The sequence below is a fragment of the Alligator sinensis genome, unplaced genomic scaffold, assembly GCF_000455745.1.
Source record: "Alligator sinensis unplaced genomic scaffold, ASM45574v1 scaffold533_1, whole genome shotgun sequence".
Taxonomy (NCBI): Eukaryota; Metazoa; Chordata; order Crocodylia; family Alligatoridae; genus Alligator; species Alligator sinensis.
In genome coordinates this window covers 595539-612056 of record NW_005842330.1, presented here as the reverse complement: position 1 = coordinate 612056, position 16518 = coordinate 595539, and the positions used below count along the sequence as shown (strand labels likewise).

At 41.9% G+C, this 16518-nt stretch overlaps 1 protein-coding gene across 1 annotated transcript in view; it reads left to right on the top strand.

Annotated features, from left to right (window-relative positions):
* The window catches only part of LRP1B (LDL receptor related protein 1B), a 1375759-nt gene that overhangs the window by 916528 nt on the left and 442713 nt on the right, over window positions 1-16518 (top strand). Inside the window, exons 38-41 of the mRNA XM_006028602.1 lie at window positions 5386-5512; window positions 5665-5816; window positions 6110-6234; window positions 10829-11200. Coding sequence (XP_006028664.1) covers window positions 5386-5512; window positions 5665-5816; window positions 6110-6234; window positions 10829-11200 — 776 coding nt within the window. The remainder of the gene's footprint in view (window positions 1-5385; window positions 5513-5664; window positions 5817-6109; window positions 6235-10828; window positions 11201-16518) is intronic.

Genomic DNA, 16518 nt, shown 5'->3' with positions numbered 1-16518 from the left:
CATTCCTGCATTCAAATAAGTGTTGTCTGCTTGTGCTAACAGTTTCTGCTAAAATGCTAACAGTTTATGCCCATAGGGGCTAAGTTCAGCCAGTCAAAAAGCCTGAAGCTAAATTGATTCAGTCTTTTTAGGCTAGTCTAACTTCAGAGATTAAATTGAAAAACAACTAGATGAGTATTCACTTTTGATTCAGGAGATTCAGGCACATGCTTGCAGTGGCTCTGACCAGAAGCCAGGGGGTGCTACAGTATGCCTCTCTGGCCTGTAGCCAGCATGGGTTGTGCATTAACTTCCTCGTCCTGCTGCCGCTAAAGTCTTTGGGATTTGCAATCCAGAATCACAGCAGCAGGACTCCTCAGGTTTGTTCATCACTTCCTCTTCCTGCTTCCAGATGCCTCTGGAATTTGTAGTCTATAGTTGCAGCCAACAGTAACTTTCAATAAGTTTAGCAGGGCAGGGCAGCTCTGTACTTGGGGGAAGTGGGGTTTACCCATGGGAAAGGGGGGCTTAACTCCCCTCCCTAGCCCCAGACCCTAGCCAGGGTTTGCCTGGGGGGCAGTCCCTGCATTCCCCCAGCCCACTAACTCTTCTCTGCTGAAGCAGACAGCACAGCCCACCCCAGTACATGCTGGGGGACTCCGATGTAACTTAACCTGGGAAGGGGTCTGGGACAGAAGTTTCATAAACCAGTTTGACTCAGATTAGTTAAAAATGATACTACACTCAACCAGGTTTATCTTAAGCCAGTTTCAGCCATTTTGAGATTGGTTTATGTGCACTGAACTTCTGGGCTAGGGACAGAAATTATACATAAGCTAGTTTACATGATAAGAAACTGGTTTAAACCTGTTAGAGAACAGATGTTCAGTGCAAATAAACCAGTTTGAAAATGTCTGAAACCAGTTTGAGATAAACCTGGTTTAATGTAGTAGCAGACATAACTGATTTGGGTCAAATCAACTTATGCAATGTCTGTCCCAGACCCCTTGCTAGTTTAAGATAAACTAGACACTCCCAGCATCCAAGCATGCTCTCTGGGCTGGACAGGGCTCTCTGCTCCACAGCAGGGCTGGCTCCTCACCTCTGCTCCCTGGCTGCAGCTCCAGCACAAACTGCAGGCTGCTCCCTCCCTCCCCCTCACCACTCCCTGCTAAGCAGGAATCCCCCCCTCCTCTCTGCCTTGCGGAGGAGGTCTCTGTGTATTAACTAGCAGACCATGTGCTGGCTACAGTCCCTGTTGAATCAACAGGCAGAATCAACAGGTAGCTGATAATGTCCCCCTGTTGTTTCCATAATGGGGTGATAAACACTTATCAATTCCCTGCTGGGCTAGTCAATGTGTCCTGCCCAGGTGTGGCCATGTCCCCTCTCAGCTCAGCTCTTTGGAAAGGAAGGAAGGGTTGCTTTAGCACCTCCCAGCTTCTAGGAGCCACTGCAGGCATGTGCCTACATGTCTGGGATGTCTGTGCAGTTACAAACCAGTTCAGCCTAGCCAAGTTAGACTAACCTACAAAGACTGAATCAATTCAGGCTCAGGCTTTATGAATTTCTGTCCCTAGACCAGTTCTGTTATGCTTTAAACCGGTTTCTGAAGACCAGAGATCCTGCTTTTCCCTGGTTAAATATAACAAATTCTCTGCAAAAAAATCACCAATTTTGTAATATAACTCCCAAAATTTGCCAGTGTCTCTCCCCTCCCCCCCCACCCCAGCCTTGCTGGTGCCCCTCACCCCTTCCACCCAGAGTCCCTGCTCTCCCAGCCCTGCTGGAGTAGGTCCCTGTCTGCCAGGCTTATGGACCTGGGTCTGCAGCCTGCTGCCTCCACTCCTCCCTGCTGCCTGCTGTGGACTTGGGCCGGGTGGCTCCCCACCACTGCCCGCACTCCTGGTGGGCAGGGGGAACCTGCACCTGTCAGATCTGTGCATGGGGCAGGCTGTGGGCATGGGCTTCCATCCTGCTTTGCTCCCTGAGGGCTTCTGCAAACCTGCAGGCAGTATCCGCCACAGCTGGGAACAGCAGGACTGCACAGGGATCTCCTTGCCATTTCTTGCCCCCCCCCTCCCCCACTGCCCTGGCAATGCATCTCCTGCACCTGCCTCTGCTTTGAGGGGCGCAGCCACACACTGATACCTCACTGCAGGCCCACGTGCAGGAGGCATGTCACCGGGGCAGTGTGGGGTGAGCAGCAGTGAGCAGATCCCCATGCAGCTCCTCTGGTCTCTGCTGCGCTAGGTTGTGGGGAACAGCTGACTCACATCAGCTCACCACTGTTCACTGCTACTCTGCTTCCTTTCCCCGTGACCTGGTGCAGCAGGGAGCAGAGGAGCCACATGAGGATCTCCTTGCTGCTGCTTATCCCACACTGCCCTGGTGATGTGCCTCCTGTGCAATGAGGGGAGCAGTGTGGGGCTGCATCCCTCAAAACAGTGGCAACAGGTGCAGGAGGCATGTTGCCAGGGCAGCGAGGGAGTGAGCAGCAATGAGGAGATCCCCACATGGCCCCTCTATCCCCAACTATGTCGGGTCATGCCTGCAGGGTTGCGGAGACCCTGAGGGAGTGAAGTAGGGTGGAAGCCCATACCCGCAGCCTCCTTCACTCACAGATCTGGGGGCATGGGTCCCCCTTGCTCCCTGGAAATGCATGTGGCAACAGAGATCCGGCCCTTCCCCTGCCCTGGTTGAGCCATCTGTGGCCCTATCCTGCTCTCCACTGGGGCCCTGCAGCTACACATTGCAGCCCCAGACCCCAAGTCCCACCCGACTGTGCAACAGTCCAAGCCCTGCCCAGCTCCCTCCCTATATAGCCTCAATCCCCCTCTCCCCACACTTCTACTTACCTGCTGCTGCTGCTCTGCAACCTGCCTGTGGCCATGTGCATATCCATGCGTGTGGCACCCCCTCTTGCACCACCTTTCTCCTGCTCCCTCCCAGCTTCCTGCAGGGTGGAACTCTGCCAACCTGCAGGAAGCTCACTGGAAAATAACAAAATCCATGGGTTTCTCTTGTAAAATGAGAAATCCACATTTGCCTCTGGTTTATCTTAAACCAGCAAGGGGTCTGGGGTCTGGGCCAGACATTGCATAAATTGATTTGACCCAAATCAGTTATGTCTGCTACTGCATTAAACCAGGTTTGAGATAAACTCCACAGCAGGGCTGGCTCCTCCCCTCTGCTCCCTTCATATAGTTTGCACCTGTAAGGCATTTGACTTGCAGCCTGTGTAACTAGGTCAGTTGCACTTAATGCACTAAGCAGGCCGAACTGAGCCCCAGCCCCTTCCTTTTGACTCATTCTGGGACTGCTTTAAGAAATTCTCTAGAAGTCCTTTGCTGTACAACTTCCTAGTCTCCAGCCCTTGAGCAGCTTCTCTCCTGGTAATTCATCTGGCTCCCTAACCCTTGATTTCCGGTTAAGCTCTGGCTTGGTGTTTGGACTTCAGCTTGACCTCAGCTTGGTACTTGACCCCTGATTCTGGTTAGTTTGCTGGTTTGGTTTCAGACCCTTAGTTTTGGATCCCACTTTTAAGTTTGGAATTTGAGATTGTCCTCGGTTGCTTCCAAACCACAGTTCATCCCTGCAACCACTCTGGTTTTCAGTCCCAGATCTGCCCATTAGGCGTTGTGAACCGTAACACCATTGGTTGCATTAAGAATTCTTTACTTAGAGACAAATTGTGAACAATTGTGCTTCAAGAGAGTAGAGGAAGCACTGTATGCCATCTTTGTATGTTGAACTGGTGAAATGTGCCACAAGATTCCAGTTCACAGAGGGAAGCAGGCTTTGCAATTCGAGTAGAATCTTCCTGTCACCTCAAGCAGATGGGTGGAAAAAGGTAAGCAGAGGGCAACCTGCTCCAATAGCCAACATGCTCAGTGGTATACACAAACATTTTGGAAGCATATGTTTGGACATGCATAAGCCTTTTGCACTTTATTCCAACCACTAAAACAGTGGGAGAACCAGAAGAAATATTGATTTGCTGCAGTACAACCTCCCTCATTCTTCACACACTGATAATTACCATGGGATAGACTGAAAACCAGTAATCTCTCCCCTGGACTTTGACAACAACAAAAAAAGCAAGAAAGAAAGAAAAGAAAAAGAGAGAGCACTGGGAAATTCCACCACAAAACATTGTGTTACTTGAAATCTGTTTAGATAGCAAGCATTGGAAATATTTGACATACTGAGCATGGTTCTCTTCTTGAACCTAGGTCAATATATCGATATAAGAGTAGAATAGGAATTGAAAAATTAACATTTAACTTTGGCTACAACTGCATTATTACTCCTTATAATATTATACCATATGTTTAATAGAGATATCTATTTAGGTTTTAATCAATGTGTTTACCACATTGGCCATAGTACTTGTACAGAAATATATTCTTTAATTATTTCAAGCAAATCCCCCCCCCCCCCCCCATTCACGCTTGATTTAAATTTTTTACGACACCCCCCCCCCCCCCCCTCAGTTCAGGTTTCACTATTATGTGTGTTAATTGTATTAGTTTTGTGAGTTAGTTTACGTGTGTTAAAGTAGAGCTATGTATTTTATACCATATATGGCCCTGTATACCTGCTTTGAAATAACTGCCATAGAGAGAGTGAATGTGTATGTATTTTTACACAACACAAAAACATTTAACATTTAGCAGACGCACATTATCATATTACTATTTATTTTGTATATACTATTGATACTATACTATTAGTACATGATCCAAAGTGCACTGAGGTCAATTTAAACTTTCTTCTCGACTCCAGTGGAGACGAGTAAAGTTTACAGAGATTTACTGGGAGATGTACCAAGAGATCTACCAGGTTGAAGACAGTATATCTTTCTCCCAGAACTGCCATTTTTCTTCTAGGGAAAACTGCATGAATGTCAGCATACTTGTGGTTTCTGCTGTGAGGGTGGTGATTCTTTCAGTAGAAATGTAACAAATATGTGGCTTTGACCAGGCATCAATTAACTTAGAAAAATAGGCAATATAGATCCTAATATTTACCCATAATACTGCTTGAGTTTGCACATTTACGGTTGCATTATAATTCTTAAGAACAATTTTACCTGCATAGTCATTTGCTAGAAAGAAAAATATATTAAAACAGTTCAAATATCAGTCTATCGACAAAACAACTTTTTTTAGCAACACCGTTAACATGATGAATAGTTTCTAAAGAGATTTTCATACCAATCTTTAGACAGGCAACAATATATTATTTCTACAAGTTCTTCAGGAGTAAACTGGCATGTTTATTATCCCTTTTAAAATTCTGTTTTATGTAAACTGCATTTAAAAAGTTGCTACAAACTATTTAATTTGCATGTGTTCATTTGTTTGCGTGTTATTTTTATTGTTAATTTCTTCAATGTTTTAGGTATTTATTCTGGACAGAGTGGGGACAGGCTCCCTGCATAGGAAAAGCACGGTTAGATGGTTCTGAGAAGGTTGTGCTTGTGAGTTTGGGAATTGCATGGCCTAATGGGATCTCCATTGACTATGAGGTGTGTTCTTCTATTTTCTACTAAATAACAGATGTTCATTAAATGTTAAATTACATTGCAACATGTTCTTCCACACTTGTATTTTATTTTTTGTTAATAAAACACTTGGACAAAAATACATTATGGTAGTTCATTTTGAAATTGATCTTTAGGAAAATAAATTATACTGGTGTGATGCTCGTACAGACAAGATAGAAAGAATCGACCTTGAGAGTGGAGGGAATCGGGAGATTGTGCTGTCAGGGAGCAACGTGGATATGTTTTCAGTCGCAGTCTTTGGAGCTTACATCTACTGGTCTGACAGGTAATTTATTTTTCCATAAGTATTTGAGTCTCAAAATGTTATTTCAGTGCCAGATGCTTCACCCTTGTAGTATTAGCTATTCCTGAGCAAGGTCACTGAAAGGATCTCACAAAGCCATGTAATTTCCACAGAAAAAGGCACTTTTGATATTCAAAGTTAAGGCATATCAATGTCACAGACAAGAGTAGGTTTCTTCACCTTCTGTTAGGCCAGCTGTCCACTGCATTTTAATGACTTGCTTAATTTTAATTAGTTGAGGATTGTTGATCAGACATCTTCAACTTTTTTGGCAGAGCACATGCAAATGGTTCTATCAGAAGAGGCCACAAAAATGATGCCACAGACTCTGTGACCATGAGGACTGGCCTTGGAATAAACCTGAAGGAAGTGAAAGTCTTTAACAGAGCACGAGAGAAAGGTAGCTGTTCCTAAGGATATTATTAATCACCCTAAGATCAGCTGATACTCTTTGCATATATTAATTTGTGGTCATATGAGGGTAATCACTGTATTATGGAAATACTTTTTATTTTTCCCTTAGTGTTTTTTTTTAAATTATGATAACATTTACATTAAAAATATGTACATAAAAATGTACATAAAATAATGTTGCTAAAGAAAAGTATAAAAGAGTTCTAAAACTGACTTACACACAGTATTGTTTCTGGTCATTTTAAGAATAAAAATGAAAATAAGCAAAACCTTCCTGTCACCTCTGTGATAGTCAAAGAAAAAAATAAATAAAATAAAAGACTGAATAATAAAATGGTCCTTTAACTGTGTGCTACTGATTATCTCAGGCTCTGTCAGATCAGTATAAGGAAGTACGTTGCAAGGCCCACAGCTAAGAACACTCAACCTCCTGTTCCTCAGAAATTTACATCTAAAAATTACTAGTTTTTTTTGAACCACAACTCTGCCATATAAGAAGAGATATAGTCCCTGTGTAGGCCAGGTTGCCAATCACATATGTCTCTCTCTAAGAAATTTGAATAACACCCTAAAAGTGACTAGGAAGACAACCTTTTTGAACCTGCATAATATACTCCTTGTGGTTTATGATGCCAAAGATTAGTTATAATCTGCACTGCATAAAAAGCTAAGAAAACCTTGACTTCAGCTATCTCATTTCCTATTAAAGCTAAGTCTTATTAATATATTTAACATGCAAACTCCAGGTAAAAATTCCTCTTGCCAGATGATCAGTGCCAATCTTTGGTACCTATGGAGAACGGCTGGGTATGATTATAAGTGGCAGCATTTCCCCTTTTTACCAGATACCGCAAACAGATTTGAAATAATCTGCATGGACTCTTGATCTTGTCTCCCAAGAGGCAGAAAAAACAGTGGGATTTGAGGACTTCTAATAGCATGTTTGATTCTGCCATCAGAACTCTACTGAGGTAGTCTCTCCACTAAAAAGAAAGTCAATGCCAAAACAAGTGAGATAACACTAAGGAGGCATTAGGATTATTCAATGAAAAATCTATGCACCTCTGTAATTTTACTAGCTAAAACTGACTTTGTTCAGGTTCCAGCTTAAAATTTCCCAATATTTTTTAGTAGTTTAAGGCCTGTTTCAAAACCAAGTGAAGTTAACAGAAGGGTTTGTAGTAACTTCAGTGACCAAGGGTCAGGCTGTTGGTGAGAAAACCTGGAAAACTATTTCAAAGCTGATGGTGATTACCTCCTCCAAACTTAAAGTTCCCACCACAAAATTGATCTAGTCCAAACTGTATAAATGCATGAAAGCACAAAGAGAGGGAACATGATAACTAATATTCACCCAATACTTTGACAAGACCATGTTTCTGATATTCCTAGCATCTACATAAGGGTGTAATTACAGTATCCCACATGTTGAAGTCTGTTTTTTCCTTTTAAATAGAACATAGTATTATTTCTCTCATATCTTTGTTAAATATATTAAAAATAAAAAGGTGCCTTCTTTAAAAGAATATTTTATGAGAAATACCTATTATCATTACTTTTGAAAGGAATTTTCAGAGGTTTTGGAAAATGAAAATTACCTTTTTTAGAACTTTCTGGGTAAACTTTTTTATGGTTCTGTGCATGCAGTTTTGCAAGGTTATAAAGCTACTATTTTCTGAAATTAAAAAAACTCCTTACATCTTTCACATTTTCAAAAAATTGGGCTAGAGCAAGTTAATGCCTGCTTATTTGGAAGGGGTTGGTGTATTATGGAAACAGAGAAATAGAAGATTGGGATAAAAAATACTTTATATTTTTTCTGTAATTATTTTTACTTATTTTAAAGACTGCTTTGTAGTAAGACTAGGAGAAATAGTTATTGAAAAATAGAAGGATAAAAATTCTTTTCATGTTAGTTTGAAAAACATAATCTAAGAGAGTTCAATGATTTTTAATGCATTTTTCAAATTTTACTAGGCTACAAATGGTTAATGTCTTTGGGAGGGGCTGTCAGTGAGCCAGGAAGACAAAGGGGAAAAAACAGGTGAAAAATGTTTTGGAATGTTTTTTCTATCTCTTTTTATTTATCTATTTACTTATTTATTTACTTTTAAGTTTTATTGAGCTAGATATAGCTAAGTATGCTTTTTAAAACTGAAAATAGGTGGCTTCATGACCTTTTGCCACTAAGAAAAACCCAGGCTGAGGGACAAGTGATTAATCTTTTTTTCTCCCCAAAACCTGTCTTACCTTTTCTGAAGCACCAGTACCATAATTAATTCTGCAGTCTCTTACCTCAGTGAAATTCTGTATATGTGCAGCAGCCTACACTAATCCGTATTCAAGACTGGGGCCTGAGCAGCATTTTAAAAGTACATAAAATGAATGAAATGTTATAAAAAAACAGAGTTGCCAAAATAGGTAACTTAGAAGCTTGAGTAAACAAGTTTCTCATTTATTATCATTCTTATTCACATATACTCATCCACCCAAAACAGATATTAACTTTTCTAGCCTATTAAAACTTTAATAATTGAAAATCAGAGACATTTCAGTTACAAATAAGTCTCCAAAATATTTTCATATTATTTTAATATTATTACCAATATCACTTCTCACAGGGAAAGAACATTCCAACTTCCTAATTTAACCTAAGAAAAAATATGAGCAGTAGTTAACCATATTAGTCTAAAGTTAGGAAAAAGGAAGGGTAGGGTGGCACCTTAGCACGTATGTAGATGAAACGAGGGGCATGTGTGCATAATACTTTAAAGCAGGTCAAATGCTTTTCACCACTTTAATGGTGTTGGTGTTTGCATGCATCAGCAGTATATTGCATATTAATTCCAGCCACTGTAGCACATTCAGTGGTATAATGCACCTTAAATGACATTGGGGCGCAGCAAATGTTTTAGTTTGCTGCCCTACAGCTGCAGATTGAAGCACTGGGATCCGTGCGGCTCAGGGCCTGTGCAGGCAGCCCATGCAGGCAGCCTGGCAGCAGCCCAGGAAGGCAGGCTCCAGCAAAAGAAAGAAAAAAAAAAAGGGGGGAGGCTGAAGCCTCTTCCCCCCCCCCCCCCCCCAGAGCCTGCCTGCCTACCTGAGCTGTGCAGGGACCCAGTCCTTCCCTCCACTGCTGCCCAGAACTGCCCAAACTGGGTGCCTGTGAATGGGTGCCACCTGAGGGAGCCACTGCTGCTGTGGAAGGAAGCACCAGCTCCCCTCCCCCCACCGTGCAGGGACCACTCTGTCCACCAGCAGCTCACCTTCTTCTCCCTGCCACCGGAGAGGCAGGTAAGACACAGGTGTATATGACACGGGGGCTTACTTCACCCTAAATTGAAGCGGTGTTTTTAAAAATCCACCACTTCAAATTAGGGCCCCTGTTTCATCTATACATGCCCTTATAGACTAAATCATTCACAGAGGCATGAGCTTTTTGTAAGCTACAGCCCACTTCATCAAATGCTATGATGAAGTAAACTACAGCATGTAAAAGCTCGTGCCTCTCTGAACAAGTTAGTCTATAATGTGCTATCCTTCTCCGCCTTCTGCCTAAGAGAGCATGGTAAATATATTGGGTCTATACTCATGAAAATATCCATTTTTTACATGTGAAAGGACACTAAACCTAAATCTAGTAATTAAAAAAGAGTTTAAAGCAGTTTCAGATTCTACACCTGCCACACATGCCACGTAATTGTTTCTGAGTTTTTAATGTTTTCTTCTCCCTCTTGCACCAACTAGGAAGTGAGTAGAATGAGTCAAATTGACTTTACAGAAAATACCGTCAAATAAACCTAGTAAAAAATAGAAGGCAACTAAAATAAGACAGACCACACACAGAGAACTGAAAATACTGAGGAAAATAGTTGCTTTCAGGTTTCTAATAGTTATTATAATTTTAGATCTTGTAACAAAAGAGGTAAAATCACACTGAAATTATTAATTTGATGCTAATTTTTAATTGTGTACACTAGGCAGGGATTTTTTTAAAATACATCCATTACAAGAACAAAGAAGGAAACAGTATTCAAGTTTGTTACATTTAAAAACAGGGAAATGGCTCAATAAAATCTTTGTAATATAATTATTTTAAGGTAGAACATATACAAGATGACATACAAGTTAGTGTGCTCCAAGAAAATAATAAGATGATTTTTTTTGTTTCCTGATAGTAATGGGTCATTTTAAAAAAAAAAAATTAAAAGTATTTAAAGTTAAAGTATTTAAAAATAAAGTATTTATTTTAAAGTATTTAAAAATCTTATAAATTTCAGGGACTTCGTTGCCTTTTAGAGGAACAGTTGTATGTTTTATTCTTTATTTCTATCATACATACTAGAATGCATCATAAAGGACCTGAATTCCACATTTCTGGACTTTAAAAAAATGTCTTAGATGATCACAAATTTTGAGGTTTAGAAAATAAAAAAAACCCTATGCCTTTGTGATGCTATATTGAATAAAAAAATATAACCCAAATGTTTAAATTGATTAATCCATGGGGGACACAATAAAATAATTATCTGATTATTGTGACTGTTACAAAAGCTGGACTTTTTTTTTTGTCTTTCCAGGTACCAATATTTGTGCCAAGAATAATGGTGGATGTCAGCAACTTTGCCTCTATCGTGGGAAGGCACAGCGATCGTGTGCTTGTGCACATGGCTATCTTTCAGAGGATGGAGTTACTTGTCTGAGACATGAAGGTTATTTACTGTATTCGGGAAGGACAATATTAAAAAGTATACATCTTTCAGATGAGACCAATTTAAATTCACCAGTAAGACCATATGAAAATCGAGAATATTTCAAAAATGTGATAGCCCTGGCTTTTGACTACAGCCTGAAAGGAAGAGGTACCAACCGTATCTTCTTTAGTGATGCACACTTTGGAAATATACAAGTTATTAAAGACAACTGGGTGGGCAGAAAAGTAATTATTGAAAGTAAGTATATCTTTATTTTTCATATGTTCTTTTTTAATAATATTTTATTAAATGAGGATTTGATAACACTTGGCCTTATAGACTACAAATAGCAATGCTATCATACTATACTGTTATAAAACACATCGTTATTATTATTAATAAAAATGTATCCACACTTTGCAACAATTCATTGTTAACTTTTCTTGTTACTACCTTAAATTCACTTACATTGCAGTATCTATGTGGTATTGGAAAGAAAAATATAATGTATTACGTTTGTGAAAATGTTGATATTCCAATTTTTTTTTAAAAGAACAACCATTCATTCACATTTGACTTTTCAATAGAATGCAACTTTTCATTTTAATTAAGTAAAGTATTTCTGACTGCATAAGAAACTATACACACTATCAAAAAGTCAATTCATCTGTAACAGGACTGGGTCCCAGGGACAGCCATGATGCCCCCTGGTGGCCATATGGTTCCTGCCCAGCTCATCTCTAAGGTACCTACTCAGCTCATCTCTAAGGTACCCTCCCTTTACTTCTTGACTATCATACCTTGTTTTTATTAACAGATTGAATAAGGTGGCTGCCCATAGGTCTTAGAGCAAGCCCTGTTCTGTTCCTGCCAGCAGATCCCCTCTCTCTCTGACTCCACTGATCACACCAATCTCTCCAGTTATCTAGGTCCTTCTGGACTACACAGTGCCCCAAGGCACTTGTCACCTTATGGGCTAATCACTGCCTCCAAACCTTTCCTACAGCCATGCCCATGCCTTGCAGATATTTTGTATCATCACTCCTGCAGAACACTTGTCCCCAAAGACACCAGGCCACCTCAAGCCTTTACTCCCTTGTTGGGTCTTCAGCCTTCCCAGGTTTTACCGCTATACTCTAGCTGGTTCCTTAGCCAAGGCCCACTCTCTCAGACCTGGCTTGTGGGCTCCAGCCCCTTATCTTGTCCTTTGGAACCTTTATCTCTTCTCCACCTGGACTCTCGGTCCCTTAGCCCCACGTTCTGCCCCTCTCTGGGCTGTGGGATCTCTATCTCTGTCTCTGCCCCACCTCCACCTGTCAGGCAACACTGGGCTCTCTGACCCCTGGCAGGGTGCAAGACAATCATATTCCCCTTGGGAATTAATGGGTAGGGATCTCCATAAATCATGGAAGAAGTATGCCCCACAGAGGCTCCTTTAATTTTTTTTTCATTTCACGCCCCTCTCCCCACTCCTGATTGCTGGAGGGGCTCTGCCAACTGGGCCATTTGTCACTGATTGTCAGGGAACCAAAAACCATGGTTTTAAATATGCCATGGTTTTTGCGTTGCCGCTGCTGATTGGTGAATGGGTCCCATTGGCCCCACCACTTGGTGCTGACTGGCTGGGAAGCAAAAGCCCAGAGTATATTTAAAACCACAATTTTCACTTCACCAGCAATCAGTGGCAAACAGCCCAGCTGGCCGGGTCCCTCCCTCCACAAATCAGGGGCAGGGAAAGCAAGCAGTGAAATGGAAAAAAAATTAAAGGAGCCTCTGTTGGGGGCACTTCCTCAATGAGTTCCCTACTAATGGGACCTCCAAGCCACCCTTTCTAGTCCCACCCAAGCCACTGGTGTAAAACTCTAAAAGTAAGTCCTCTGGATTACTTCCCCACTGGCTCTGAGCACAAACAGTGTTTTGACTATATCATAAATTCATAGATTCATACCTTGTAAGGGGCTGTAAGGGACCTTATATATCATTGGGTACAGTCCCCCTGTACTACGCAGGTAAAGACAACTGGAGTCAAGTGACCCCAGCAAAGTGACTGTCCAGTCTCCTTTTGAAGATTTGTAGGGTAGGTGACTGCACCACCACTGGAGGGAGTTTATTCCACAGTCTGAACCACCTGACTGTGAAGGATTTTTTTTCCTGGAATTGAGCCTCAAGTGGCCTTCCAGGAGTTTGTATCCTTTGCTCTTGGTCTTCCCCAGAGGTGCCCATGTCCTCCCTCTTCCCCTTTTTGAAGATGGACACAATGTTGGCTCTCTTCCAGTCCTCAGGGATGTCCCTTGTGTGCCATGATCTTTGAGAGAGTTTAGCTCCCCACCCCACCCCACCCCACCCCACCCCACCCCACTCTGAGTTCTACTCCTCTGCAAGTCAACACCACTCTGCTTGCATTACTCCCAGGGTAGACCAGATATTAGCCAGGAGCTCCTTTCCAGCTCTCCTGCCCTGGAGCTCTTTCCTCAGCAGCTCCCAGAGCCAGGCTGACAACTCTGGCTCAGGCCCTGGGTTTATATGGCTGGAAACCACACCCCATTTTGGTCATGTGAATCCTTGAGCTACAACAGGTGTATCCTGATTTAGCTTGCCAACTGCACCTCAAGGAAACTTACTGTTGCTAGTCTCTGCTGTAATAATAGTTTGTAGTAGGTAAATCCCCAGTCACCTTTTCCCTTGTAGCTCAAAATGGACAGCTTTTCTGCCTGAGGCTCTTCCTGGTTCTCATTCACCCTTAAAGTAATGGGAGCCTTTGAGGCTCTGTTATAGCATCAAACCATACACAGAGCTTGAGTGCATCAAATTTGCCCTGTAATTATGTCTAGGATATTATCAAATGTTTCAGGCACAAGAAAATACTCAACTTCTTCAAGAAATACGAAGTGAATAGTGCAGTTCCAATATTACTATCACCGTTAAAACAAGACAAGGCCACACAAAGTGAATCATGGCATATATTATAAAGTCTGTTTTTAGGGTGGGGGTGGGAAATTGCTGGATATCCTGACTTCTCAGATAGAACAGCAATTGTGCTGAGCTGTGGAAAAGTTCTGTTTAAAGGGGAAGGATGCATGGGCAATGAATGCTGCTTCCAGAGAGGGCAAATGGGAAACTCATGTTTGTGTCCGCAGACCTGATGATGAAATGACTAGCAAGAATATTCCTTTGTAATATTACAGTTCTTTAGAGCCCTAGTCGTGGCCTTCAATTATATTGTAAAAAACCCTGATGAGACGGAATCAAAAGACAGTGTGTTTTGTAAAGACATTATAATTAAAGGTCTTCAGTTTAGTTTAGTTTAGTTTAGTTTTTATTCTCTTGTAGTTAATAGAAGTGCAGAGTTCTATAGAATAGCTTAACACACAAAGTCTTATCATGTTTTGATTACGTTTGGTGTTTCAAGAGGTGTTCCTTCTGCTTGGTGTGATTAGACTTCATTGCAATCCCTTGATTGAAGGATGATCCCTACCTTTCATTGAGGAGAATGGGGGTGATGACTGTATTGTAGACCTGGATTTTGGTCTTTACAGAGACTGCAATAAATACTCATCAAAGCAATATCCCAGGAGACACTTGCACACTGGATCCTGTGCTGGATCTCTTCATCAATATTCACTCTCTGAGAGAACTGGGAACTGAGGTAGGGGAGGTGGTCGACTACCTTCAGGGTCTTTCCCTTGATGGTAATTTGGGGAGGAGGGTAACATTCATGGCCCAGGACAGGCTAATAGAGCATTTTTTTATTCTTGATTTTGATAGAGAGGCTCAAAGTTTGGTAGGCTTCTCCAAAAAGATCCATTATGGTCTGAAGATTTTCATGTCATCTGGCCAAGGAGAATGAGCCATTCTCTTCTGGTCGAGGAGGGCTTGGATCTTGGTGTCACTCTCATAGAACTAGTCTGTATGTCAATGAATGTTATAGGGCAGAGAGCTTTCCATGGAGACACTGTTGGAGATCCTTGCAGACCTTTGGGTCGTGAAGATATTTGGTGTTGAGGGTCCTTTGCATTGCTTTTGGCTGTTTTTGATGTTTTGGAGCAAGTGTATGTACATGGATGTAATGGATCTGACAGGACAGTGATCTGTCCAGCAGTCTTTGGTTTCTTGCATGGCTCATGTGATATGGACATCCCTTTGATCATGAGCTCTAGCAATAACGTAGTCAAGGAAGTGCCAGTGCTTAGAGCAAGGGTGTTTCCAGGTGGTCTTGTATTTGTTACTCTGAGAATGGTGTTCATGATGACAAGACCATGCACCACACATTTGCTGAGGATTCCATTGGAGTTAGCTTTCTGTACTCCTTCCTACCTAATGGTGCCACTCCAGAGTTCCAGGTCACATCTGACTCTGTTGTTGAAGTCATCAAGGAAAATGATCATGTCCTCTTTGTGAACATTAGTCAGAATATGGTCAAGGCTGGAGTAGAACTGTTCTTTGACATCAGAATCAAGCACTGGGGCATACATGCTGATGACAGCAGTGTACTGATTGTTGCTGAGCTTAAGACAAACATCATAAGATGTTGACTAACGGCCACAGGGAGCTCCATAAGTTTAGTGATGAGCTGATTCTTAATAGAGAAACCAACACCTTGAACATATCTGTCTTGGGCTGGTTTCCCCTTCCAGGTGTAGCCTTCACTCTCTTCCCTCAGCTGACACTCATTCAGTTATCTTGTCTCACTAAGAGCAGCAATGTTGATGTTGTATATTACTAGTTCCCTAGAGATGAGTGCAGTTCTTTCCAGTTGTTCATTGTTTTGCTTGTCCATCAAGGTGCAAACATTCCATGTTGCAAAAATATCATGTTTATTACCTCAGAGAGTGTGACCTAGTGGATCTCATTATCCAGCCAGGAACAGATAAGATGGTCTAGGTTTAGGTCACCTTCTCTAGCCCCTTCCTCATATGGGGTGGGCAGAGGGGATCCTAAATAGGACTGCTCAGTCACAGTAGCAGGTTCTGAATTGCAACAGTCTCAATCCACGTGCAATGTAGACTATCACGCTACTGCTGCCTGCATGCAGATTCATGACTGGAGACTCCAGATTCACTAGTCCTGTCTCTGTCACTGCTGGTCCATTGCCACAGGGATTTTGGAGGTTGGTACAGGAAAACATGTTGTTTTCTGTGGTAAAAGCCTGTGCATGCCTTTGTTTAATGTATGGAATCTGGTGCATGGAAAGAACAACTGCACAATCTTGACAAACTGGTGATCTGAGCTCAGTGGCAAGTTAAAACCCTAGAAGACAGAAGATCTCCATCTTGCTGCAGCCTCCTCTGTCTTTATAGATGTTGAAATCCTGACATCTTCTTCTACTTCATGCACCATTGAGGACTTAGGGTTGGACCTTGGTGTGTCACCTGAGATTGAAGACAACTTGGCTTTTAGGCTGGAAGTAAGCCCTCACCTGGTACTGTCTAATACCTTTAGTAATCAAATAAAAAGTGGTAGTGAAGACTATGATGATGCCCCTTATTAGCCTCAGTAGACTTATTAGCCCTTAGTAGCCTTGGTAATTATAGAGGAAGTACCCTCCTCTACAACAGTTTCTCATTTTTCTTCCTCTG